This window comes from Epinephelus fuscoguttatus, linkage group LG22 (genome assembly GCF_011397635.1).
Source record: "Epinephelus fuscoguttatus linkage group LG22, E.fuscoguttatus.final_Chr_v1".
Lineage (NCBI taxonomy): Eukaryota > Metazoa > Chordata > Actinopteri > Perciformes > Serranidae > Epinephelus > Epinephelus fuscoguttatus.
In genome coordinates, this window is record NC_064773.1 from 10,919,876 (window position 1) to 10,946,705 (window position 26,830).

The 26,830-nt window shown below is 43.1% G+C and overlaps 1 protein-coding gene across 8 annotated transcripts in view; it reads left to right on the plus strand.

Annotated features, from left to right (window-relative positions):
• magi2a (membrane associated guanylate kinase, WW and PDZ domain containing 2a) overlaps positions 1-26,830 on the plus strand; it is a 396,740-nt gene that overhangs the window by 288,334 nt on the left and 81,576 nt on the right. For all 8 annotated transcript variants that reach the window (XM_049566794.1, XM_049566795.1, XM_049566796.1 and 5 more), the window contains exons 7-9: positions 15,598-15,655; positions 16,839-16,960; positions 21,647-21,829. In XM_049566794.1, coding sequence (XP_049422751.1) covers positions 15,598-15,655; positions 16,839-16,960; positions 21,647-21,829 — 363 coding nt within the window. The remainder of the gene's footprint in view (positions 1-15,597; positions 15,656-16,838; positions 16,961-21,646; positions 21,830-26,830) is intronic.

Here is a 26,830-nt window from a genome sequence, read left to right on the forward strand (position 1 = left end):
GAGACATTGACGAGCTAAAAACAGATCTTGATTATAACAGCTAAGACGAAATCTATGCTTAATTTTCGTTGACGAGATGAGAGATGCTGAAAATGTTAGCGCTGGACTATTGGACATTGAAAGCTGAGAACAGCGTGCTTACAGTTATCCTCAAAAGCTGCATTAGCAACAGGCTGGTAAACTCCAGTAAATAGCCTACACCAGGATTGTTTCGCTAGCCAGCAAAAACACTTAAACTATGAAGGATAAAAATTACTAAAATGTGACTAAATACTAAAGCATGAAAGCATTTCTCAAGACTAAGACAAAGACAACCTTGAAATGTAAACTACTACAAGTGAAATGAACTGCAAATGTTAAAAGTATAATGCATGTGCTTCATGTCATTTCAGAGGCCACACAAAATGTTTCTGAGGGCTGCCATTGGTCTAAAGGCAGCACTTTTAGCAACAATGTCAGAGACCATTTGCTTCCTCATGAAAATATGCATCTCATTAGTTATAAACCTGCATCATAAACATCCACACAGCGGCTCTGCATCTGCTGGTGTATCGCTGCGTTTCTTGGCGCATAATCGTCACCTGTAGATCAGTGCACTAGTGTGAACCCATGTGCCGGTCCAGCCTCCGTCCCTGAAACAACCTTTCATTCTCCGCCCCAGTCTCCCACCTCCAGTGAAACAGAAGAAGCTAATCCGCCCATCTTGCAGGTGAGATTTTCTCTGCCAAGTCATGTTTACCCGTCAACACGCTCAGCAAGGCTCAGAAGATACTGCGTCTGACAGGGCTATGCTTCCCACAAAGCACACAGCGTCTTTTTATTTACATCTTTGTTGATTGTGCTTTTGATTGTGACAGGCAGGATTGTGAATATCAGCACACAAACAGGAAAAATGGTTCTTTTGTTGACTGGGGAGGGAGCAGACTTTATAAATCATAGGGTACAGTGATTGAGGAAATATTGAGGCTGAGTTCTGTTCATCAGCCCTCTCAGGTCCTCTGAAAATATCATGTCTGAGTCACAGGCTGTAATTTTAGCCCTGTGTATATGCCATGCCTGGAGGGATAAATAATAGTGATAAGAATAAAAAAATAAAGAAGAATCAAAGAGAGCATCATCAAGCGCTTTGTTGTGTTTACTTTTCATACATTAGGGGTTGTTAGATTTATCAGAAAGTTAGCTGAGGTTTCCACCGGCAAAATTTCTGCTGATCTTCAGAGTGAACCTGCAACCCTGGATAATCTTAAAATAAATGGCTTCATTTTTCTGCAAACACCTCCATATATCACTTTGAAAATGGTGGGAATTGAATTCACAGGTGGTCTGAGTGTATTAATGTTCAGTTGGGCAAGCGGGCAGCTCGTTCTGTCTTTGCTACAGAAACAAATAATACCTGTGTGTAATACCTTATTTCATCTAGTAAGGTCTGCTGAATTTATCTTCATTACAGCTCCACACTAACAAGATAAAATATAACTCATAATTAGCTAGAGATATTTAAAGGCATAGTTCAGATTTTTAAAGTGGGGGTGTTAACATATTTTAGCCACCCAAAAAATCAATAAAAGTTGAAGTATATGCTATATTTAGATTATTTTCACCACTTACCTTGCCGTCAGATAGCTACATTCATGCTCTCGTTAAAGCCACCAGATTCCATTTAGAAAAACAGTGATTTAAGCTCGCTGAACACAGGAGCTGCTGGTCTACCCCTGCCTCAGTGAGTTAGTTTGTTTGTGTTATTGTGTGACTTTGGTGAATCTAAACTAACCCTTTAAAACACCAAAGTTTCACAGTAACACGAACAAACTAACTTATCAAGCCAGCTGAGACCAGCAGCTCCTGTGTTCAGTGAGGTAAAATTACTGTCTTTCTCAATGGAGTCTGGCTTTGAAGTAGAGCCTGGCAATAAATCAATCTTACGTCGATATTCTGATAGGAGACTAGATATCACTAGACCTAGAGTTGGCTTTCTTTGGTCCGAATCAGGGACTAATTTTGTTCCAAAGTTGGTTCATGTTCTCTTGGCAGCATTTACAAGCGGACCAGATCAAATGCCTTGTGTGAGAAAGCTGCTTTTGATTGGTCAGAATTTCCATGTGGGAAAAATCCAGGAAGTAAAGCAAACATTGAAGAAGAGTACACTTGCAAGATAAATGTGACACTTTCTAATGTCACAATGGAGGGACAACTACGCAGGTTGATTTTAGCGCTGCTCATCGTGGACTATATTGCTGTCATTGTTCATTTTAGTCAAACCATAGAGTTTGAAAACGAGGCGCGGCTCCAACTAGAAAACAATGTTTTGATGCATTGGATGTGCTGAATGTGCATATTAAGGCAGTACAGGAGGAGGTGCACATTAATAATCCTCCAGGACTGTAACATGCTCATGTTTAACCCAAATAATGTGTCATGTGACTGCAGTTGGTTCAGATCCAGGTCGGAACCACAAACGAACTGCACCAGAGTTTGTAACCGGACTGAGACCTTCTTGAAGAGGTGGCCTCGGTCCGGTTGTTTTTGTGCGTACCCAAGTGCGATTATGTCCTCCTCAAGATAAATTATAATCACATTTTAATGACCAAGTACCTTAACTTATTACATTCCCATTAGACTCAAGTTGTGTTTAGTACTAATTAATCTAAGCATGTTAGCACACTGATGTTCACATTTGGCTCAAAGCACTGCTGTGCCTTGGTACAGCCTCACAGAGACAGTAGCATGGCTGTCAGTCTTTGTGCTGTTAAAGGGGAACTCCAGCGATTTTACACTTCAAAGTTGGTTTACAGGTCTCGGAGAGTTCTGCTGCATATGTGGAAAAAGTTGCATGAAGCCTTTAGTGGCTCCAGAGAGAGCTGTGTGAAGTCTGGTAAATGGCCTCAAGTGACTTGTAGTTCTGACAACTACTAGTTTGAAAGTGAAAAAAATTCTGGGAGTGTGGAGTTAGAAAGAGGTGAGCTTACCAGACCTCTGTAGCCAGCTACTCATCTGTGCTGGAGGCTACTGGAGCAGCTCGAGACTACATTAGCTCCTACTGCCATGACATGCATGAATCTCAGACCTGTTGGCGGTGGAGTTGAATTGTGGGTAAATGCGGCAGCCAGATTTTGACAAGGAGAAGGAATGCATAGCTCTGGTTCAGCTGCACTGATTTTTTGTTTTTTAATTTGACAGTGTTACAGGAGTGCAATGCTGAATCAGTTGAGAACTCTTTAGTAATAAAAGGTTTGATAATCTGAATTTATTTAAGATATTCTGCGCTCTTAAAAATAAACATGCTTACCGGAACCATGTAGAGTTTGGCTTGTCCTCACGGGCAAACCCTGCTGGTATAACCTTAACAAAGGTTCCTCCAGGAATCCTTTACGTAGACTGTACCTAGAACCCACAACAAAAGGTTATACCTTGAACCATCTGTGAAAGGTTCGACCCATAACCCTTTATGAGAGGCTCTACAGAGAACCCTTCTATGGGGTAATGGTTCCTCAACAGAAGCCTCTTTGGGGGTTCCATCCAAAACCTTTCCACCTTCTAAAAGTACTTACAGAACCCTTTATATTACACTAATCATGGTTTTAGTTAAACAGACAGCAGCCTCAAGCCAAGCAGAGAGTGAGTGGGGAAAAAATAGGACAGAAGTGCCGATGCGCGTCTAGCGGCCTCAGCCGGTGTAGTGTTGTATATTACTGTACAATAATAGGGGCATTTTTTTTGTTTGACGCACGCTGTTTACCACTAGTGTGCTTTGGCCTTTAGTCTCAAGACTATAACACACCGACGCTGAACAGTGTGCATCAAAACAGCAGCCCCTACCTTTTTAAGAACAACCCCACCCCGTCTGCGGCTAAACAGGTGTCGGCACTCATGGACAATTCAAGCCACTGTCCTATTTCCAGCCTCCCTGCCTCTAACTGGTAGGCATTTTTTCCCCACTTGCTCTCTGCTTGTACATACCGGCTCCTGTAGCAGCTCTTTTTCTCTGCTCCAGTGGCAGCTCGACTCCTCTCCTCGCCGTGGGTGTGCAAAGAGAACTCAGTTGCTGTCTTTCATGTGTTGAAGAATGAATGAGAAGGAACTAGTTGCTGAGGTTGAGAATTATCCTGAGCTACACAACCCAACCCGTCACTATAAAGACAACGGCAAAAAATATATCACCTGCTGAGTCATAGCTCCGGAGATCGGCTCTTTAGGTGAGAAATCAAGTTTAATCAGTGGGTGTCTACACGTGATTAAAGCTAATGCAGAGGTGGAAGAAGGGTGGATCTTTATGGAAAAGTAGTAGGAACTGTGTGTGCGGTCCTCTGTTGATGCGCTGCAGAGTGACGCGTCCTATTGGTGCTGGGGACGGCACTTGACAGACGGCGGCAACGGTGTGTTTCCAGCTTTACAAAGAACCCTTGTCGAAACCTTTCTTCGAAAAATGGCTCGGCAGAAGAATATGGTTCCGGGTAGAACCTCAGCCTTTCAGAAAGAACCCTTTTTTACTAAGAGTGTACTAAGGTCTAATCAAAGAAGACGTAATCGACCTGTTTGGACTGTGCGTTTTATTTTATGGGATTTAAAAATCATAGTTATTGTACCTTAAAATATATTTCTGTTAATTCAGTGACATTTCACAAAGGAAACTCAGATAATTAAGGCCATTATTTTTATAAGTTTGTCATATTTTCTTCGTCTGTGGTGGCATTTCAGAAACTTTTCAGCGTAGCTTTCAGTTTGCGGACTAGATAATTGAGTTTGGATTGTGCTTACAAAGAGGGGGCTCTGCAGAGGTGACTCTGAGCCACTGCTCACAACAAAATGCACACTAAACTCCTTTAATGTGTTCAGAAGTCTGTATATTGTATATTTTACTGGAGTGTGCCTCCGAGTGTGTGCTCCAAAGTCAGTGTTCCTAAACATCACACCGACTTTAGCCAGTGGATTTTGTGCCCTTATTGACCAGAAGAAACTTTCATTAATCAGTCGGGCAAAGTTTTTCACAGTAAACTCGCTGCTTGAATGTGTGCTGCATTCAAAGGTGACATGATAAATGAAGCCTAGTATAGTGTGGTAGGAAAGGACTCTTTTTTTGTGGTGACTTTAAAAGGCTGGAGGCGCTGAAAATGCTTCGGTTAAGGCCGGTTTGCTCCTGAAAAGATGGAAGAAAGCAAAGAATGAATAAAGGAAACAGGACATGTGTAAATCCCTCTGCTGTCTGTGGGCTGTGTGGTTTTGCCAACCTGTTCCTCAGACCAAATTAGAAGAAGCAGAATAAAAAATGCACAAGCTTGTGAGCATGAAACTTCAAAAAAAGCCTGTTCTGTCAGGCTGCATGTGAGATGAGAGGAAACTTGAGGAAGGAAGGGAGGAAGGAAGGAAGGAAGGAAGGAAGAAAGCAGAGATGGAGACGGAGGAGAAGAAGAAGGGAATATAAGGTGAAGAAGAGAGATATTATTTAGTGGCACTGGGAGAGAGAAAATGTGGGGAAGATGCCAGGATGCCTCCTGCTGGTCGTAAGTGGCCCTCCACCTGTGACTGCAGGATGGATGGTTGTGGCATGACCAGAGATTGCAAACATTTTTCCACTCGCTTCGGGGCTCCATCATAAGAGCTCCTACCTGAAAATTTCACACCAGCTTGACATTTCCTTCCTGGACGCATGCAGCATGGCAGTGATAAGCAGTGCCGGCTTTATATGGCATACACACACACACACACACACACAAACACACACACACAGACACTCTCCTCTCTCCTTGTCCCAGAGAGTTAGCTCTCCATTGCAGGCTGCTGACAGAGAGGTTATAGACGACACTCAGTGGAGCCAAACAAAAGGGAGTGAGCAAAGAGACAATCCACATAAGTTCAGCATTTATCAGCACACTGCTCAGTGAAAGTAACAGCATTTCAGTGTGTGTGTGTGTGTGTGTGTGAGTGAGAGAGAGAGAGAGAGAGAGAGAGAGAGAGAGAGAGAGAGTCGCTGCAGCAGTGACACCACATGGAAGCCAGGCAGCTGAATAGTGGCCACTGTGGCCACAAGTAACAATTACAGGATAATTAAATTCTGAAGCACAGCATCAGAGTAGCAGTGGATGAGAGTCATAGAGTCCATGATGAGGCTCAGTAACATCCAGCACATGCCAATATCTGCAGTATGTCAAGCCACTGTGAGCTACTTGTCATACCAGACAAAGTAAGGGTTTGAGTTTGAGTTTGAGTTTTGAGTTTGAGAGTGTGTCCCTAAACCTAAAGGGGTCTGTCTGCTCCACCCGGGAGATTATTTTCCACATTTAAGGTAGCTAAGGACCCCATCACACAGACCTCCTCTCACCACACTGCTTTTTTTTTTCTTGAATGAATGTCACCATTAAAAAAAGCAAACGCTTGCTACGTGTTTTTATTGTTGCCAGGCAACCCCCCCCCCCCCCCCCCCCAATCATGTCCCTATATCTAGTTCCTAAAATGTTGAGGCAGAGGATACTTGCTGTAGCTCTGGTTGAGGGTTTGTTGGACACAGGGAAACACAGATCTGTGTGGGTACATGAGACCCTTAAAAAAAAGAGGGTGCATCACGGGGGAGTACCACCAGTTGGTCCAGGAGCTTCTCCTCGATGATGGTCATTTCCAGGCATATTTTAAGGATGACTCAGGGGCAGTTTGACAACCTGCTGTCTATCATCAGGCCGTATAGCTCTGGGTATCCAGAAACTGCTACCACCAGTTTCTCCTCCATTGTTTACCAACTGTAAACTTGTTGTCGTGACCACCACAGAAGGCCCGCCTCTCAAAGCATCCAATTGGACAATGGAAAAAAAGGAAAAAAGAGATGGCGTGGGGCGCTTTTCCACTCTGTGTTTAAGTTTTTTCAACTTGAGGAGTTCAGAGCACCTCGGCAAAAACACCGGGCGCCTAGAGCAAAGAAATGCGAGGCGCGTCAGATCGCAGAAAATGCGAGCAAAAAGCTTCATACTCATTGAATACAATTGCAAAAAGGCACCTCCAGCTGCTAAAACATTTTTGTGTCATCAAGGCCTAAGAGGTCGACAGTCACCTGCATTCAGTGTTGGAATTTGTCATCGCCCCTTACTGCAGAGATTTCTCTGGATTCTCAGAATTGTTCATAGTATTATGGATGTAGATGGTGATATCCCCTAAGTTCTTTGCAATTGTGCTCTGTCAAATGTTGTTCTTAAACGGTTGGACTATCTTTCAAGCCATGTGAGGTAACAGAATGCCTAAAAACCTGTTCATGATTTCGGAAAAACATGGTAAATGCCAAGTAAAAAAGAATCATCCTGTACAGCCTACATCCTGTTTTGTTTCTAATTGTTCTTCTACGGTCTTCATGAGTCTGAAACCACAACACTACAAATATTGAAGACAACTACTTTTCTCTTCTGCCACCTAAAAAGAGGCAAACATTGTCTGATGTAACTGTTTTTAAGTTACACAATATAGATCAGGTAGCAATTTGGTGTAGACAACAATACAGGGTTTCCCACACATTAATGTATTCGTGGCAGCCCGCCTTGATTAAAGCATCTGCCACCACGTTTTGATTTTCTGTTGTTGGAGTTGGACTGTTCATTAGATGGAGTATAGAAACAATGCGGTCATTCATTGCTCCACACTATCGCATCATTGTGCTGGGTCTAAAGTTTGCTTTCACTCGTAAACAGCTGCTCTTTCCATCCATCAATCTGATCGGATCGACTGATCAGTTATCCACCCCGCTACTCAGAACTCCACAAACTGCTGCAGAGGGGAGGAAAAGAACAGTTCAGACTGCGCTGCATTCACAGACCTGCAAAAACCTCCAAATTTAGAGGCAAGAACCCACCAACCCGTCCATCAGCTGCCGCCACTCAGAGAAATCAAGAGCCCAGCCCCCAGTCAGCCACTGGAACAAAGCAAGAGTGTGTTTGATTTCTTATGCATTCAACTTTTTATTTATGAGGGAATCAATGTGTTACTTGTTCTTTTTAAAGGTTTTTCTGTTGGCAATAAAAGCATTGTATTCCCCTTGGTTGGAAAGAGATTGTAAGTAAAACCTCACGGAGGAAAGCATGAAATCAAATAAAGATAATTATGGAAGAAAAATAAAAGAAAACATTGTAGTCCCAAAGTTAAAAGAATGTGTATGTATGTCCAGGTGGAAGCTTGTCCTTAAACATGGAACTCTCCTCTGCATCCTTTCTGCCATTATTTGCCTTTATTCAGTAGCAACAGCTGAAAGAGTTGACATGCAATAAAACAGTGGCTCCCAATCTTTTTGTTCGACATTTTGGGAAATGCACTCATTGACTTTTTTGACGAGAGTTAGATGAAAGAATCGATATCACTCTAATATTTGCCTTTTAAAGGTTACAGTATGTAACTATTGAAAGAAAACATTCAGTCTCTCACAAATAAAGGTAAAATCATAACCAACACATCACACCATTCTCAGGTCAGTACTCTGAAGGGTTTTTCTAGGACTTGGTTTGGTTTGGAATATCCAAGTGGCTAAAAATAATTACCTTACGTTTTTCGTATGAAAATCCAACTTTAGGAAAATCCAACCCTGTCCTCCGTGTTTCTTCGGCGTGCTTGCGGCAAAGGCTGCAGCTCATCGTGTTGGTGTGGGGGTCGTTGGCTGGCCAGCGTTGTCTAGTTTCCATTTTTCAATAAAATGCCGTGCGACATTTGTACTCCGTTTAACTGTCTGTTCTTCCTGTCCAAATCCAACATGTTCATCTTCGTTTTTCCTCTTCTGGCGGTGGCTTCACAGCAGAAATGTGTCGCCACATCTTGCTCAGAAGTTAACATAGAATGCCCAGGGTTCCGGCAGCTGACATCATGCGTTCCCGGCACACGTACAATAAGCTGCGAGGGTCAAAATGGTCTGACACAGCTGGCAGAAATGGTCGAAGCACATAAAAAACCCACATGCAATTCAATATTTTCCATGGGCCGCTGGCGGGTGTGTGTTTTTGTTTTACATGCCAAACTCATTTTTTACCCGCCACTGGCGCTTGGCAGGTGTTAATTTTACGCCCTGGTTTCAGCGTATAGTATCATCCTGTTATTGACCCTTCCTAATTTTTCTCTGTGCTCTAATAACAGTTAAGGAGCTTGGTACCTGTCAGAACCAAGGTCAGCGTTTTCCTATGTGCTAGGCTAATCTATGTTGAAAAGCAAACCAAATTTTTAAGGTGGTTAAAAGATGTGTCTGGGGGACTGTCACAATCTTCACGGACACACATTACATCGTATATAGTCACATCTTAGGTTAGCTAATGTTAGGGAAAAGCTAGTGAACTAGTTGGGTAACGTATAGCATCTAGAGGAGTTCAGGCTCATTTATACGTCTGTTTCAAATGTTGTAAACGTTACTGCCCTCATACTTATATGCGTCCTTTATGATGGCATAGATGTATACAATAGATGGCACTAGAGAGCACTAGAGAGTCAAAAGTTTTACACAACAACAAACAAGGCAACGGTGGAGAAGGTAGACTGTTGTACCTTTTAATGGAGGCAGCGTTGTAGACGGTGGCAGTCCATGAGGACAATAAAAACATTGTGACATGTGGATGGAGAATTCTTTACGTTATATTAGCGATTCATTCTGTTACACCATTATTTAAATTTCTTTATTGTCTTGCTTGAACTACGCTACTTTGCCTCCACAATCTCCAGTGGTACTATTATGTTTCATCCACATCCATATGTTTTCAGAAAACATGGCACATATATGGACAGAATGAACTTAGAATACAGACAGACAGCTCCATCCATCTCCCTCTCTCTTACTAACAGCAGGCATAAATTAACCCTTACTGTGCGTTCACACCAAACATGATGGACGCGATGTCATCGCCCGTAACGCGAGTATCGCGTCGCTGGATCACAAATGTCACCTTTTTGATCATCGCTTCATCACTTCAATCGCAATGACGCAACCCTCCTCCCGCAATTTTCTTCGCCTCCCGCTATTTTCTCGTCAACCATGGCTGAGTTAACTACCATAGCTGCTCTTTATCTGTTGTGGACATCTGATTTGGATCGGAGACCCAAATGTCACCATGTCTGGGTTCACAATATCCTCCAGAAATGCACACTGGGTGAATATCATCACCTCCTGCAAGAGCTGCGTCTGGATGACGGTGACCCAGTTTGAGGACCTGTTGGCCCTGGATATCAACGCTGATTGGATGTCGCGGCACAGCGTCACGTGATGTAGCTTGAAAAGTTCAAATTTTTCAACTTCAAGCGACACACGCAATGAGGCGATGGACACGTCAACACTTCATCGCGTCGCTCTTATCGCCTGAAACTCGTTGCCCAAAGCGATATCGCGTGACATCGCGTCATTTACATTGATGTTGAATGGAAACTTGTGGCTTTCATTACGTCCATCGCGTTTGGTGTGAACGCACAGTTAGACTAATATCAGATCACCAGCGTAAGCCAGATTTGCCTCCTCCTTATTCTGTGGTAACATTAAAGAAATTTTGAAAAGGAAAGATATTGTAGGTTGGTCGATATATTTTTACGAAGACATAAAGTATTGTTAGCCACTGTAAGGCTAGCGTTCCTTTGTTAATATTATCTCTAGCCACATCTAGCATCCCATCGTGAATATATCCTTCCTTATATACTGTAGTCCTTGCTATCGGCTTCTTGTGGCTACATTGTCTGATGCTAATACACATTGCGGCACCTGGCTAAACAGAACTGGCTTCGCCATGTTTCTTAAACTTGTCCAACCTAGCAACAGCAACAAAGGGTGGCAAGACTTTGAATCGATCAGTGATTCTTCAAACAGTTAGTGGCCTCTGTTTACCAAAAGTTATATATTTTCACTTTGAGTATGTAGCTAGAGCCATGAGATGATTAGCTAGCTAGCTTAACAGAAAGATTGGAATCAAGGGGGAACAGCAGGCCTGGCTTTGTCGAAACTGAATAAAAAGAGTCGCAACACCTCTAATTCTGACTAATTAACCTGTTTAGAGGGGAAGGTAGGCATTTTAAGGAAAGTTTGGAGAAAGACAAGCAAGCTGTAATAGTAGCTAGTGTTATCACTAAGCTAAGCTAATCACTGGATGACCCACAAAAAAGTGATTCGCGGGTGGTATTTTGTCTTAATTGTCTTTCTGGGTGAAAAAAAGAACATTTGGATTGGACTGCAGGTGTTAGATGATAAATATTTGAAAATAAAATGAGAATAATAACAATTTAATTGCATTTTTTTAAGGTTTTAATCCTCTAAATACTGACTCTGTGTGTTGGCTGTATTCCTATGCCAACTGGAATATGAGAACCGCTTTAATCATGTGCATCACTAACAGACATGATAACTGTGGAGATGTGCTGCTCAGTGTGATGGGAATAAGCAAAAAATATGTATTTGAATTATATTTCCTAAATTACATTTGTCTTAAAGTGTAATTTCTTAGTTTCACATGTATGAAATGTCCCAAAGGGCTTACTTTAAACATGCCGCCTCGCTGCATTGTTTGAACAGTACATGGTTATTGTAGGGTTTGTGGCCATGGATCTTGTCTCGGCGGGTCATGTCACGAAATTAAAGATGATATGTTTGGATGGTTGGTATCAGTTGAGTATCAGTCTTCTCATGTAACTCAAAAAACAAATTTCCCCAAAATGCTGAGCTGTACCTTTAATGCTGAGATTTGGAACACAGCGGTGTCACTTAAAGGAAATCCAAGTGGGCAAAAACCCCCGAGCAATCAGGCAATCATTATTGCCATTTTGGGTTTTCTCATTTTTAGTTTCACCTCCAAAAAATCTGTGCGCAGCTTGGTTTGCAGAGTGTGTGTTCCCTCCTCTCTGCTTCTGAAAGCAGAGACATTTCTGGCTTCCTGCAGCTCCTCCGGTGGACATTTTAATAGAAAAGCTTTTCATAAGAAGACTGCCGAAATACACGACAGCCCTTTGATCTCCTGCATTTGTGTGTCTATGTGTGTGTGCATATGAAAAATGATAGAGAGTGTGTGTGTGTGTGTGTGTGTGTGTGTGTGTGTGTGTGTGGAGTAAGTAACATAATGTGTGTGTGCATTTGTGTGTGGCGCCCAGTAAAGGTGAGAACATGAAACACTCTCTTTCATATTTAATGAGTGGAGATGTGGCTAAGGAACGTTGCAGTGTTCACAGGAGGTATTCCCGTGGGCTGTCAACCTGCTCGCAGCACTTAGTTATATCACTCACAACCCTGTGTGTGTGTGTGTGTGTGTGCGTGTGCGTGTGTGTGTGTGTGGTAAGTATGCATTTTAGTGAGTGTGCAGGCAGAAAATAGTCCGTCCCACTAAAAGTTTAATAATTTGTTTTGAGGGGATGGGGGCAGGGGTTCAGAGAGGCATATGGCACGTGCGTGAACACTGCACCAGCATTGTTTTGATTATTCCGTGCTGCATGGGAAGACTGGGAGGGGTGGGAGTATGCACAGCTATCTCTTGAGTCTGTAAACTAGGCCAGGCAGTAATAATAAATGTATGCAATGACCATACAGTGTATTATATCCTCTGTGTAAGGTTGTCTGTGTGTATTTCTCCCAAGCTGGAGCCGTGCCCTCGACCAGCCGCGGGCACCTCGGGAGCCCGAGGTGCTTTAACGCTCCCTCTGGTTGCTTCCCTTTCTGATTAGGAAGCATTTTCTCTGCTGTTATCTCCGCTCTCGTCCTGATTAACTTCGTATTGTCGCTAATCAAAGCCGGTCTGATTCTTAGCTGAGATGCACTGGAACACACTGTCCCCGAGCTCTGGTGCTAGATTCAGCTTAGATGCTATTTCAGCAGGAGCTTCTAACACGATGTACCCAAACTTGGTTTCTGAATGATCATGCTATTATGCTGAAACACTCCATTTGGGAATAAGCTTTAAATGCTAATTGCTCCTATCCTGGAAAGCAAACAGGGGGCTCCTTCTAGACATGTTTTGAAGAGCTGTGTTTCGTCAGTGAGCCGAGGGGCAAAAGGAAAGAGGAGAGGGCAACTTTGATAATCCTGTCCAGCGTGACTGATGACTGTCAGGAGTTTGAGGAGAAGCTTTGATCAGTGAGAACAAAGGCAGCATGTTCTGCAGTACAGTCCACATACAAAAAGAGGCTGAGAGAGCACAAATATCTATGACTTTGCACCCATACTGTATCTTTTTTTTTTTTTTTTTTTGAAAAGTTAGAAGCCACTTTGGAAAGTTGAAGTGAAGCTGTCTGTTGTATTCTCAGCCACGCTTGCAGAGTCCGTCCGTCCACCACTTTGATCCAGACCTGAATATCTCAACCACTATTAAATGGATTGCTATGAAATCTTGCACTGACATTCATGTTTCCCAGAGGATGCGTCTTAATGACTTCGGTGATCCCTCGACTTTTCCTTTGGAGCCATTGACATTTGTGGTTCTGAGTGAAATGCCTCAACACTTATTGTATGGATCTCTCTCAGGGTCTCTAGAGGATACATTTTAATAACTTTAATGACCTTTTATCTAGCAGCATCATCATGTCAAGATTTCAGTTTGCTCAGTACTGCAGTTTATGACCAAATACCATTGACTGTATAAAATAATGGACATAGCTTTTTTTGGGGACCAGAAGTGACCATATTTAGATGAGATGTTGGACCTGTGGAGGAGTGAGGGGTGAATCTGACTCACAGACTGTAGTGACGCCTCACAAACAGCCTGCCACTCAAAACGGCCCAGCTCTTAGTTATGCATAGCGTATGCCTCATTAAAATGTAAACAGGTGAGTTTGTTTATAGTTTATGTAAAAATTCCTCCCTGTACACTTGTCATCAATATTAGAAATAGCTAGAAATACCAGAACCAGGCTGTAAACATGTTTAGTTCTGTTGTAAAGTTTTTAATATAGGGGTCTGTGGGGATTGACTCGCTCTCAGAGCCAGCCTCAAGTGGCCATTCGAGGAACTGCAGTTTTTGGCACTTCCATGTTGCGTTCATTTTTCAGCTCTGAACGTTGCTGCTTGACACATACTTGCAAAACTAATGACAATCCCATCAGCTTTATTTCTACTCTTGCGTTCAGTGCCAGTTAGCAAATGTTAGCATGCTAACAGGCGAAACTATTGTTCAGTAAATATTACCTGCTCAACAGCAGCATGTCTGCATTGTCACTGTGATGGTATGCGTCCGCAGGATCCATCCCTTCCACGCTTTCCACTAATTGTTTATAAGCAGCAACCAGTAGTGCTGCTTTGCATTTTGAGAGAACGGCCGTCAAGTTGGCCGCTTTTGAAGTTGAGGTCTAGGTTACTTTATACAATTCAGGGGCGTCAAGTACAACTTACCGCTTCTGGATACTCCCAAAAAACGTTAAAACTAACAGTTGTCAATCTAGAATGAAGGCATATCCACCAACTGCAAGGTCGGGCGCTGAGTGCTACTCTTGTGCCTTTTCTGTGCCAGCTTTCAAGAGCGCGGCTGCAGGTTGTGTCTGAGCTTTGTGTCTGACAACTTTAACCAACACTGTGTCATAGCCTATTTACCTGAAATCCTGAGTGCAGAGCTGATCTTCTTCCAGGAGCTGTTGATAAGTGTGTAGGCCTTTTGTCCGTGGGACAGATGTGGGTAGCCCTGCACTAACATGATCGACTTCTTCTCCATTTTTATCACAGACTGATATTTATGGATGAAGGGAAAGGCTGGAGCCTATCCCAGCTGACATTGGCTGAGTGGCGGGGTACACCCTGGACAGGTCGCCAGACTATCACAGGGCTGACACATAGAGACAGACAACCATTCACACTCACATTCAGACCTATGGACAATTTAGAGTCACCAGTTAACCTGCATGTCTTTGGACTGTGGGAGGAAGCTGGAGCACCTGAAGGAAACCCATGCTGACACAGGGAGAACACGCGAAACCCACCTCGGGTCACATTGTCACCTCATTGACGCATCTTCTTGTGAGGCACCTGCCTGTCGTGCTGTTTGTCAGTAATTGCGTTGTTTAGCCTGTAACACTTGGAGTCAAACTGTTTAACACCAGCAGAAGCTTGTACCAGTTGATACTGCAAGGGTTCAACACCCTCAGGGTTTGTGCTCGCTTCTAGTTTCAAACTGTTAATCTATGCATCGTTCTCACATCAAAACACAATATTTACAACATGGAAAAGATGCAGGGCATAAATATTTCACTGATTTAAAATCCAGCCACTAGATCTATCAATATTTGGTGTTATTTTGCAACTTTTTCTTGGAGAGGGATGTATTTGATGCGCGGCTTTAAAAGAGCCAGTAGCCTCTTTAAATCAATCAATCTGACATGTTGTTGAGAAAACACAGTTTTGGTTTTTTTTCCCTCAGTGTTTTTATCTCGTGTCTTGTCGCCATCCAATTTTTATAAAAGATTTTCAAATATTCACAAGGCTGAACATATGGCCTGCTGGGAAAGAACAGCAATCCCTCCAGTTAACATATTATCACGCCATCACATTCCTGGTAATTACCGACGGTAAAATGATGCTGTAAACTAATTCTGCCCACAAAGATGTTTTCATGCAAAATCAATATTCTGTTGTGAGTTCATTGAATAAACAAGTCCTTCATTATTGTTGTCTCACTGCTGTTGTTTTCTTTGTGTTTCTTACAGAGCTTCCGTACGGCTGGGAGAAAATCGATGACCCCATTTACGGCAGCTACTATGTCGAGTAAGTCGGGTACATCTTTAATATGTAATGGCTTGCTTTTGATTTTTGGCGTCGCCCGGTGGTGCTGTATTAATCATATTTATTAAGAGCAGACTGGCGCTGCAGCCAGGAAGCAGTCGCTCCTTTTGTCTGGCTCCTGACGGCTCACTGTTTGTTTGCAGGGGGAAGTTTATTTGTCTGTGTGTGCTTATCCATATTTCTGTGTCATCTCTCCGTCTGAAACGCTCGGCTGCATCTATATGTGTAGATTAGCTCCCGAGCAGAGATCAGTGGCTCTCTTTAAACATGTACGCGTGTCCTCTTAGCTGCAGTGGCATGTCCTCTCTATTGAACTGCATGTCCCCTCCCTGTTCAGAGGTGTCATTTCTTTGGCTGGATGCTCTCTACTCTGGGGTGCAGGGACAAGGCTCTATTTTTAGACAGGCAGGGGGAGTCATTTGGCTCGACTTTGCTTAAGAAAAGCTCCAGAATGACACTTTGACTACACACCGCCTCGTGCACGGCGGTCCCCTGTCGAGATCTTCTTATTGTCTCGCTTTGTCGTCATGTAAATATCATGAAAGAAGTTGCCAGACCTTGAAATTATGTAACTATGTTAAAGTATAATCAAGCTGTTTTGTAATTAGCACGGTGATACTGGGGTGTTCATTAAAAGATAAGGCGAGAAAGATAGTGTGTGTGTGTGTGTGTGTGTGTGTGTGTGTGTGAGGGAGAAAGAGCACAATGCAGCCTCAAACAGTGAGGGAAGTATCTAATGATGACTAATTATTTCACACTGGCAAATTACAGTATTTGTAGTCACTGACTATCTTCCCCCCCCTGCAAACTAAATTAAGAACGACGTGGGACGTTGGAGGAAATCACTGTTTCATGTGTAGGTTTCCTCCCAGTCACTGATTCACATAATTCAGCTCATAAGAGATGGGCTGAACAGTCGGGGAAGAAAAAGCCCAGAATCAGGCATTTGTTCTTTCTTCTTTAAACTCAGCAAAGCCATTCTGCGGCTCCGTTACATAATCTGAGGGACCGGCCATTTACAGTAATTAATCATCACAGCAATGGCTGCTTTAGTGCCAGGGTTTTTTAAGATGTGATCTTTGCCGAGAGGGGGGAAGTTAAGTGCAGCAGCAGCGTGGTGTGAAATCTGAAATCTCTTCTGTTTCTTTTTTTTCTATCATCGTAGCCATATAAATAGAAGGACCCAGTTTGAGAACCCAGTCCTGGAGGCTAAAAGGAGACTCCAGCAGCAGCAGCAGATGCAAAGCCAGGGTCTGTCCTCACTGCCCCTTCCCACCATCTACAGAGGTAAGACCACCACGCTTTTATAACTAACGACCATTAATTCCCAATTATTGGATACTATAGTCATACTCATGTGTCTGTATATGATATCTAAGTCAATATAGCTAAGTGCTCTGTCTTCAGTTGTTAACCTTTTCAAGTTCAGTGTCTTATTAGCTTCAGTCATATGGATGTATTGCACCTTTTTTGGTATTACAACCAAGTCTATTTGAAAATGAGTAAACATTTGATATCTGTAGTTGATGTTAAAATCATTTGAGGCTTATATTCACCAGTGCAGTGGCTGCTTATAATGGGGGCCGGGTGCTTGGCCTGTGGTGTGGGTCCTGAGCAACACACCTGGGCTCCAAACGGCTATAAATTTATTATGATGTTTAGATATGAACATTTTGACTTATCTTACTATTCTACCTCATTGAATACCTACTTATGTACTTCTACTTACGGCCCCCGACACAGAATTTTCCTAGTCGACCAACAGTCGTCATTTAGGGCCATTAGTCAACTAGGTGCCCACATGCTTACGATATTAATGTAATTATTAAGTGATATATTTTGGGCGGGGCAACACAATGGTTTGAGTTGAAGGTGTGAGAAAGAATAGTATCAGTAACATTGTTAAGACTGAGCTCCATTACAGAGAAATACAAAACCGTACTAATGAACCTTCATTAATATAGGCCTATATTTTATCTATTCAAGGACGTGGAGCTTATGCTGGGTTCACACTACACAATATCAGCCTGATTTTAGCTTGACACAGCATCGTACGGTGTCGGCTCAGATTGTAGACGACAACAATCCATAGTTTAGTCTCGTGTAGTGTGTCATACTAGACGACAACTGACGCCATGTCTTGGACACCTCTCGACATTCTGACAGAAAGTTTAGCATGCTTGAGTTTCTTTTTGTCGCTCACGACTGCTCCCATCATAGCGGCCACTTTGACCAATAGGAACGCAGAACAATGTGTTGCCGTAGACAACTGTAAGGCAACAGCATCCCAGGATTTCTAAAATAACCTCCAGATGTTACTACAACAGAGTAAAAAGGAAAAAATTATGGCATCGAACAGCAGAGGTACTTTATCAACCCCCTGAGTACTGCCATTAGCATCAAGCTAGCAAACAATGTTACTTCTTGATAATGGAGACAGACATAAAGTAAGAAAATCAAAAAATAGTGGCTTTTACGCACCACAACTGCAGAGGCTACCACCATCATTTGAAACAGACTATATTATAAATGGGCCGTTATTTATTAATCCCTCTGTGTGTTTGTATTTTTACTTTTTATCCGCTCCTGTTGCCTTGATAAAGTTTGTGCATCGCACCGTCATTTCAAACTCAACACTTCCTGTATCCCCTTATAACCTCGGCTGAGAGAATGCCTTCATTTTACTAACAGGCTTTTATTGTGAAACATTTGTAGGAACTTGTTGTGGAGGATTCAGTGACTTGCACGGTTTGCATGCGGTACTTCAAATCTAGCTCCTGCCATCTGCTGGCGCTTTTAACGTTACTACGATAACATTTCGGCTGGCACATGAACAGACACAGTGACTTAAATAATAGTGATAATGATAAAAATAGGACAAGAATAACCCGATGACATCACACATGTCATGAAAGACAACCAGGCATGATTGGTCATGGACCATTTTATGACCCCATAATTAGACTCACAAGTCAGTCTTTAGACGCTTTGCTTAACTAAAGACTGATGACTTTCTCCCTGATTTTGTGTTTAGATGGGCGGATACAATTTCAGAGTTTAAAAAAACTTCCTACGTTGCAGAACCAATAGTAAATCTGCGGGGCGGTCCTTCGGTGCCTCACTGAACTCTTGTGCTTATAAACATAGTCCCACTAGAAACACGTGTAGCGGTACAAAATGGCTCAGTCGTGCTCGCAGAAAACGCCGTCAAAGTTAGTGGATGTTTGTCACGTTTGCGGCGACACATTCTCGCCAACTAAAAGAAACAAACATAATCTTTTACAAGGCCATGACTCATCTGTCCGGCCGGACTATAGAGGGAATCGCCTTGTTGTTTACAAATACTTCCGGGTAGAAAACCAGCAGAACTTGTTCGTAAAGTCTATAAACACAATGATTGAACAAACATTACTATTTCTGTGTGCACATTTAGCTGGGCTAACCGTTTGCTGTTTGCCCTGTTAGCCGTTAGCAGTGTCTGTAATAGGTAATAACTCATTAAACGGTCCGTGAAAAAAATATCTTTTCCAGCGGTAAAGATATTTATTCAGTTTTGGGAAATCACGATGTCCAGAAAGCATCAGTGGCTGCAGCTGACAGGGACAGCTAACACTAGCATCAGAGCTAACATCAGGACGTCATCTGTTAAAAGCCTCCTGTTGTCGGATACGACATGAAACTACTCCAGTTAGCTCAATAATGTTGTAACTAAGACATCCGCTGGAAAAATATTGTCTTCACGGATGAGCACACGTTTGATAAAACGGAGTTAAATCTCTTGGCATCCGTTTTCAAGCTCTCCGTGTGTTTGTTTCCTTGCGGACGAGAAAAGGAAGAGCGCACATTTCCAAGAAGGCGTGTCCTTTTTAAAAATGCAAGAGGCGTTGCTTTGTTGCTGGCCGTTTTTGCCGGTGTGTTAAACACACTTTAGAAAGGAGTGTCCCCAGATTATCAGCAGGCGGAGATCTCTGATTGTCTGGTGGCGAGACTACCCCATAATCGCTTAATTTGAGATAGTCACCGTCAGAACAGACATAAATGTTGTGCAGTGTGAACCCAGCATCAGAGTGTCCCTTGGAGTGAAGAATTTTATTTTCACTGTGAGTTAGAAAATGGTCGGCGGGCCACCTGGCACCCTATCACGGGCCAGACTTGGCTTTCAGGCCTTAAGTTGAGTATCACTGGTCTACAGCTTGTGAGACAATGTACAGCAAACTTAAACACATCGAACTGTACACCAGAATATTTCAGGGTTTTAAATCATGACAGTACACACAATATGAAAGAAGCTTCTCCCAAATTTACTTCCTCAACTTCACGAGAAACTTGGCGCACACATGTTGCATCACCATAGCAACATGCAAAGAGGGCTACCACCAAGAACTTGATTTTTAGGAACAGGACTGTTATTTCTAAATCTACTTAAAGCAACATACAACAGGCAGTTCACTCTTAAGCGTGAGGTTGAGGGACTCCAGCGCTCAGGTGGGACTAATAACACGTGTTGGTTGTATAAATAGTGAACATGTGGGTTTAATGTGTTTCATTATTTTGTTTAATGACTGGTTTGTTGCTGCCTGATTCCAGTGCTCACTCTCCACCAGCCACAGCAGTAGGATGTACTGCTCGACAAAAAAAAACTGTCTGGACTGGTGAAGTGGAGGTTTGTTTCCATAGTAACGTAGTAGTCCACCGCTCTGACTGGAGAGCCTGTCTCCGTGGTTACACTTTGTGTACACTCCAGTGAGGCTCTCTCTCCTCCCTCTCCCTACTTCCTCCCTCCTCCCTTCCTCCTCCTCCCTTTCTCACTCCAAACTTTGATGCCAGTGGAGGATGCCAGCCCCTCTGCCTCTGCCACCCTCCCCAGATCCCCCCTCGCTCAGGTCGGCCCGGTGCCCGAGCGCTGCCACAGCCTTGGCGACCTCTCCCGCTCGCCAACTCAGGGTCGCAGGGCGTATGCCACGTCCTCCTCCGCTGACGTCTCCCCGCTCCGGCGTGTCCTGACTCGCCGGATGAATACATGCCCCCACCATCACCACCACCACCAGCAGCAGCAGCACCAGCAGCGGCAGCCACTTCACACCTCCGCCTGCACCGTGGTGCTAGAGCAGCCTGTCTGTAGCCCCTTCTCCCTGTGGCACTTTGTCAGTAAGTAGGCCAGGAGAGAAGCAAGGGAGGCTGACTGTCGCTCCCATGGCTGCCTGCGCTCCTGTGCCTTACTGTAAGCATGCTAGCTTGCAAGCAAGCTTTCTCCGCTTGAGGCAGTTGAAGGATTTGTGTGACGAGCATTTACCATGACATGTCTTATCGCCTGGCATAATCAGGCAGAGAGTGTAATCACTCAGTCTATGTCTGGACCAGTGACGGCAAACAAAGGATGTGAACTAGCACACTAGCCACGTCTCCCTCCGACCTGAAAAGATGGGACACTTGGTTAAGTGTGACTAAGCTTGTTGGCTGAGATCCTCTCATTCCTACACACGGCGCCCCTCCTCCAGAAATCTCCCAGCTCTCCCTCCTTCAGAAAGCTCCCACTTCCTCCCCTAACCATCTTCTCTCGGAAATGATCCCTGATTGACAGCATGTCATTTGCTGAATTTTGCCGCTTCCTTGCCTTTGGATGGGACTGAAGACCCGCACCACTGATGCTCTCTGCACCCTTTCTGACCACCAAGTCCCAGCATGGGAGGAGAGGAACGGATATAAGTTTAAGAGGGATGTTGTACCTTGCACGGTAGCCACACCTGCATCTTTCAGCTCCACAGTCCCACCTCTGTCCAAGTTCTTGCAGTTTAAGATCATACCCTGCCAGTTTTCCTGTGGCTACACCCGTATCTTACTGGATAAGCTTTACCCATGCCCCCACCCTGTGAGCACTGCCCTGCACCAGCTTTGAGGTCCTTTCAATCTCTGCTGTAAAGTATTCACAGTGTTTGTATTTGGTTAATTTGTTTGCTTTTGTGTCCTTTGTAGAGAAGCCGCTGTTCACGCGGGACCCCACTCAGCTCAAAGGCAGTTTCTTGTCCACATCACTCCAAAAGAGCAACATGGGCTTTGGCTTTACTATAATCGGAGGCGACGAGCCTGACGAGTTCCTCCAGGTCAAGAGCGTCATCCCCGATGGGCCGGCCGCAGCTGATGGAAAGATGGCCACAGGTGAGCTTCAGGCATGAACAAAAACACAACCACTCTGACGAATACAAAGCATTTCTTTATCTTTGTTTAACCATTAACAGTGGAAGCACATACAATCACTGAACATTCACATGAAGCTCAATGAAACTCACTTATGGATCCTCTCAATGGGAGATATTGTACTTTTTACCCGACTACATCTATTTTGTAACTTTAGTTATAGGACTGCAGGACTTTAATAAACTCCCAACAGTATGTAAAGTAATTAAAATTAGCTCCACATTTACCAGCTGCAGCCATGTTTGGATTATGAGACAACGGGCCCCTGGGCACCAATATGCAAAAGGCTCCACCACCTCTCCTATATAAAAGAAAGACACACAGACATTGTGATGGTTTAGCCTCTCTTTTTGTTGTGGTTTTGTGTCTTTTTTTTTTTGGTCGTTTTGTGTCTCGCTGTGGCTGTTTTGCCCATTTTTGTAGTTATTTTGTGTCTCTTTGCAGTTCCTTTGCATCCCTTTGTGGTCCTTTTGAGTTTCTGGTCAGTACGTGTTAATTTGATTGACATTTTGAAGGTGAAGGTCGGGGGGCCCTGACACTTTGGGCCACTGGGCCTGGGCCTGTGCCTGGTAGGCCCATTCATTAACTCTCCATGGCCGCAAAATGAAAGGGATGAACACATAATTAAAATCCAATGTTATTCCTAAATAGGCAATTCTACGTACTTGGGTCTCATTCATGAAATGTTAGCAAAGCTGTGAGTAGATTTGCACATAAAAAACCTTGGTACTAAAAACTGTATTCACTGTATCCATTGTCAATCAATCGTATATTGATGGTGCGCTCCTGCTACAGTGACTGCCATATATGGACGTGATAATTACTAGGGACAGGTGCGTCATGTTGACCTGAGAACATGGAGCACACAAAGAGAGAGAGGGAGAGAGAGAGAGAGAGAGAGAGAGAGAGAGAGAGAAAGGAAAATCGTGCAGCACTGAGATTGAAGTTATTTTAGGTGAAGTGGGGTTGAGTAAAACATTTTGATTTTTTCTGGTAGTTGTAATGTGACAGGGACAGGCGAATCAAAGGCTTGGAAGAAGGTAACAAGTGCCGTTAACTGTGTGTCATGTGTTGTAAGAACCATCCAAAAAGTTTAACGAAAATGGTTCGACATGAAGCGCATTGCAATTTAGGCAATAACCCAACGTTAAGTTTAACAACAAGTACGATAGTCTGGCATAACACCACACCGTCTCCCTCCAAGTCTCTGGCAGATTCAGGTTCACCAGCTGCCTGGTGCGACCCTCTGCAAGTGTTATTAAACAAAAGCTCAATTTGCAATTATTTTTACGTCTGCCACGTTGCATCTCTGATAATTAAATTAAACAAAAATGACATGCAGTTTTGTATGAAGTCGATTTAAATAACTCATTCACATATTTAAGGACCCCTAATCCCTGTTTTATTTCTAATCTCTTGTCATGTTTAACTTACATATCTCAAAGGCATCTGTGTATTGTGAACATAACAGAGCACAATATGAATTAAAACTGTAATTTCTAATAACAAGCAATATGACAAGTAATGAAGTAATGACAAGCAATGTTTATGTGCGATATCTTATTTACACTGGGAGCAGATTTTGTAAGTGCCTACGAAAAGATCGAAACTACTATCATATTGATGAATGCCGAAATGGTCCGTGTACTTCGCGGCCATTCGTTTTTCGTTTCGAAATAACAAATTGAAACACGGAAAACCAACCATTATCCGTTTTTTGTTTTGAAATGATCAAACGAAAAAGGAAAAAAACAATCCGTCTCCCGTTTTTTATTTGATAATAAAGAAAAGAAAAACGGAAAACGACATGTAATTTGGGAATTTAAAAAAACCCTGTGGGAAACTCTATTTTCTTCTCTATTTTTCACCACGAGCAAGCCACCACTTTTTTCATCCTGACAAGCCCCTGCTCAGCATGCCACCTCCGCACATTCCTCTCAGAAAACCCCCGTCTCATTCCAAACTGGGTACATAACGCAGCAGCGATATCAACACAGAACATTCCATGTCTTCTGTTTTCTGCAATAAAACCTGCATATTCATCCAAAGACATATTGCCGCCAGGGCTCAGTGCCGCCTGACGCTTTCTGACGACACACATCTCTTGTCGGGTCGTTCATGGAGCACATAAGAGCTATGAAATGTACAAACAGAGCATGTACATTTCCTATAACTACTAGAACATTGCTTTATCTGACATGTTATGCTAATAAATAACTTTTCTAACTGATCTAGGTCATGCTACATGGACAGCAACTAACGGCATACCACATTACACATTACATGTCCGCAAAAAAATGATGTGCAATACATGAATTAATAAAAAGTTTTATTACCATGGACCAAACGTTCCTTTTCGTCCACCAGTTTTCTCTGAAAGTGACGTCAATTTCAGTCAAGTCGGCAACTCCTGTTCCAAAATTATCTCCGAGTTTTTTTTCCGACATGAGCAGGCGTTCATGTGTATTTTCCCAGTCGGAAAGTCATTTTTCCAATTATTCCAACAGCACATGAATGCAACTTACTGGTCACAGAGAAGAAATGAACAAAAATACAGAAAGGAGTTTCCCACGGGTTTTTTTTAAATTCCCAAATTAAATCAGATAACAGATAACGATTCGTTTTCCGTTTTTCTTTTCTTTATCATCAAATAAAAAATGGGAGACAGATCGTTTTTTGTTCCTTTTTTCGTTTGGTCATTTCAAAACAAAAAACGGATAATGGTTGGTTTTCTATGTTTCAATTTGTTATTACGAAACGAAAACCGAATGGCCGCGAAGTACACGGACCCTAAATACACGTTAATTTCTGTGTGCAAACAGTTTACACACAAATTTGTTCTGCTCACGTTTCATGACGGAGACCCTTTCACTTTAGGTACTCTAAGCATATTTTGAAGCTAATACTTCTAATACAGAGCATCTCTACACTGTGGTGTTATTCGTTTCACATAAGTTAAGATCTGAGTACTTTGTCCACCACCGTTAAATGTATCTAGAATAAGGGAAATCCTGTAAGTGTCCACATAAGAGCGTTCCTTAGAGGTTTGATTCCTGCTCTGCTCCATTTACCAGCGTACATCCAAAGAAACGAGGTTAACCGTAAGTTTTCAAGCCCCACATTTTTCTCCATTCACCTTTTTAATGCAGTGCAGCCTACATAGAGTCAAACTCATGCAAACATACCCAAATAAGAACACTGTATATGGTTCAGACAGTGATGTATGTAGGTTCCTCTTCAAGATAAAATGGCTGCACGTGGATATACATGCAGTGTGTAAGCTGGCGTTGTGTTAGCTCTGTATGTGTGTGTGCACATGCGTGTGCACCAACTGCAGAGTTTTGTTCCACCATTAATCATGAAAGGGACTTTATGATCACCATAACTCCTAGCTGTGGCCACATGGGGGTGGAACTGCAGCACACACACACACACACACACACACACACACACACACACACTGAGACCGACCAGCTGTACGAAAGGTCAAGGCAAGTGCTTCTCAGCATGCAGTGATGTTTCTATGTGTATACACTGGAGACAACACAAAGCACATAGAGCAATCTGGTCAGGGAGTTTGCTCTGTAAAGCCGGTCTGCTCCAAAACACTTTTGAATTGTTCTATTTCATTGCGTTTGTGACTTCTTTCAGAGCATTGGGTCATAAATGTCTGTTTCTTTATAAATGGGATGGTGCAGCAGTCCAAAATAGATCCCTTGATGACTAATAAAGCTCGTCCTGACAATACTGCATATAAAACACTCTGAGCGTCTCCTCCTCGTCTTTCAGAATCCCCCTTTTCTTTTTTCATGTTTTCTCTCCCCAGAAATAACTAACAAATCCCTCTCACATCTCTACTATCCCACCCCCCATCTCCTCTCCTCTCCTCTCCGCCGCCTCCTCCCTTCAGCTCATCTCCATCTCTATCTCACCATCCAGCCTCCATCCCCCAACTCTGCCTCCCCAGACTTTGTGTCCTACTTCTGCAGTGACAGTGCTAGCTCCATCACAGTAACTCCGCGCTCACACGGACGTGAAAGCAGGCCTGCTGAGGTGTGAAATTCCCAATCCCAGATAGATAATTTGTGCCGCTTTCTCCACATGACCCCTCACGACTTTCTCCATTACGTGATTACACAACCAGGGGAAAACATGTTCAAGAACTTATTGTAAAAGTTTTTTAGAATATTTGATGTGGGGACTGGTAGACCACATGCAGTGCAGTTTTGTCCAGGCAAAATATTTTATGTTTTTGTAGCTTTTTTGTGTGTGTCCTTACATAAAATATGGGATTTGTTAGCTGTGATGTTTTTGTGGAGTACAGAGTAGTCTATGAGTTGCGTTAGCTTGAAGTGGAGAGGTTTAGTTTGGATGCCAGAGGCAGCGTTTAATACAAAATTGAGTGGGTTTGTTGCAACAACATGTTTCAAACTGGAGCGTCTAACTGCTGTAACATTCATTCAGCAACAGAGGGTTATTCTACTGAACTGAATCCATATACTACAGTGTGTGTGCTGTCAGCATGACATGAGATACTAAGGGCATTTTTACCAACCAATGAAGGGACCCTATTGTAATGCAAGGAATTGATATTACTGATGCAAGTTAAAGTTGCCCTGTGGAGTTTTAACATATAAACCAATGTCCGTTACATTACAGCCACTGCCAAATGAGTTATTAGGATGATCATTGAACGCATCTCCACCACACAACAGTCTCTGGTTTGCTTAGAAGTGCTATTGCCTTTCAGGAGCGACATTCCCGTGCTGTCGCACAGGAAATGACGCATTTGACGTAGAGTTCAAAGAGCGCACGTGCAGTTGGAAATGTCGGAGACGACAAGGCTAGCAGAGGAGCTACTGAAAGATGTCTGAAAACCCAAAGAAACAGCCCAGGAAAGCTTCCGAAGCCTCTGGAGCTGGTCCTGCTGGTCCTCCCCAAACTCCGCGAAGGAAAAAAGGC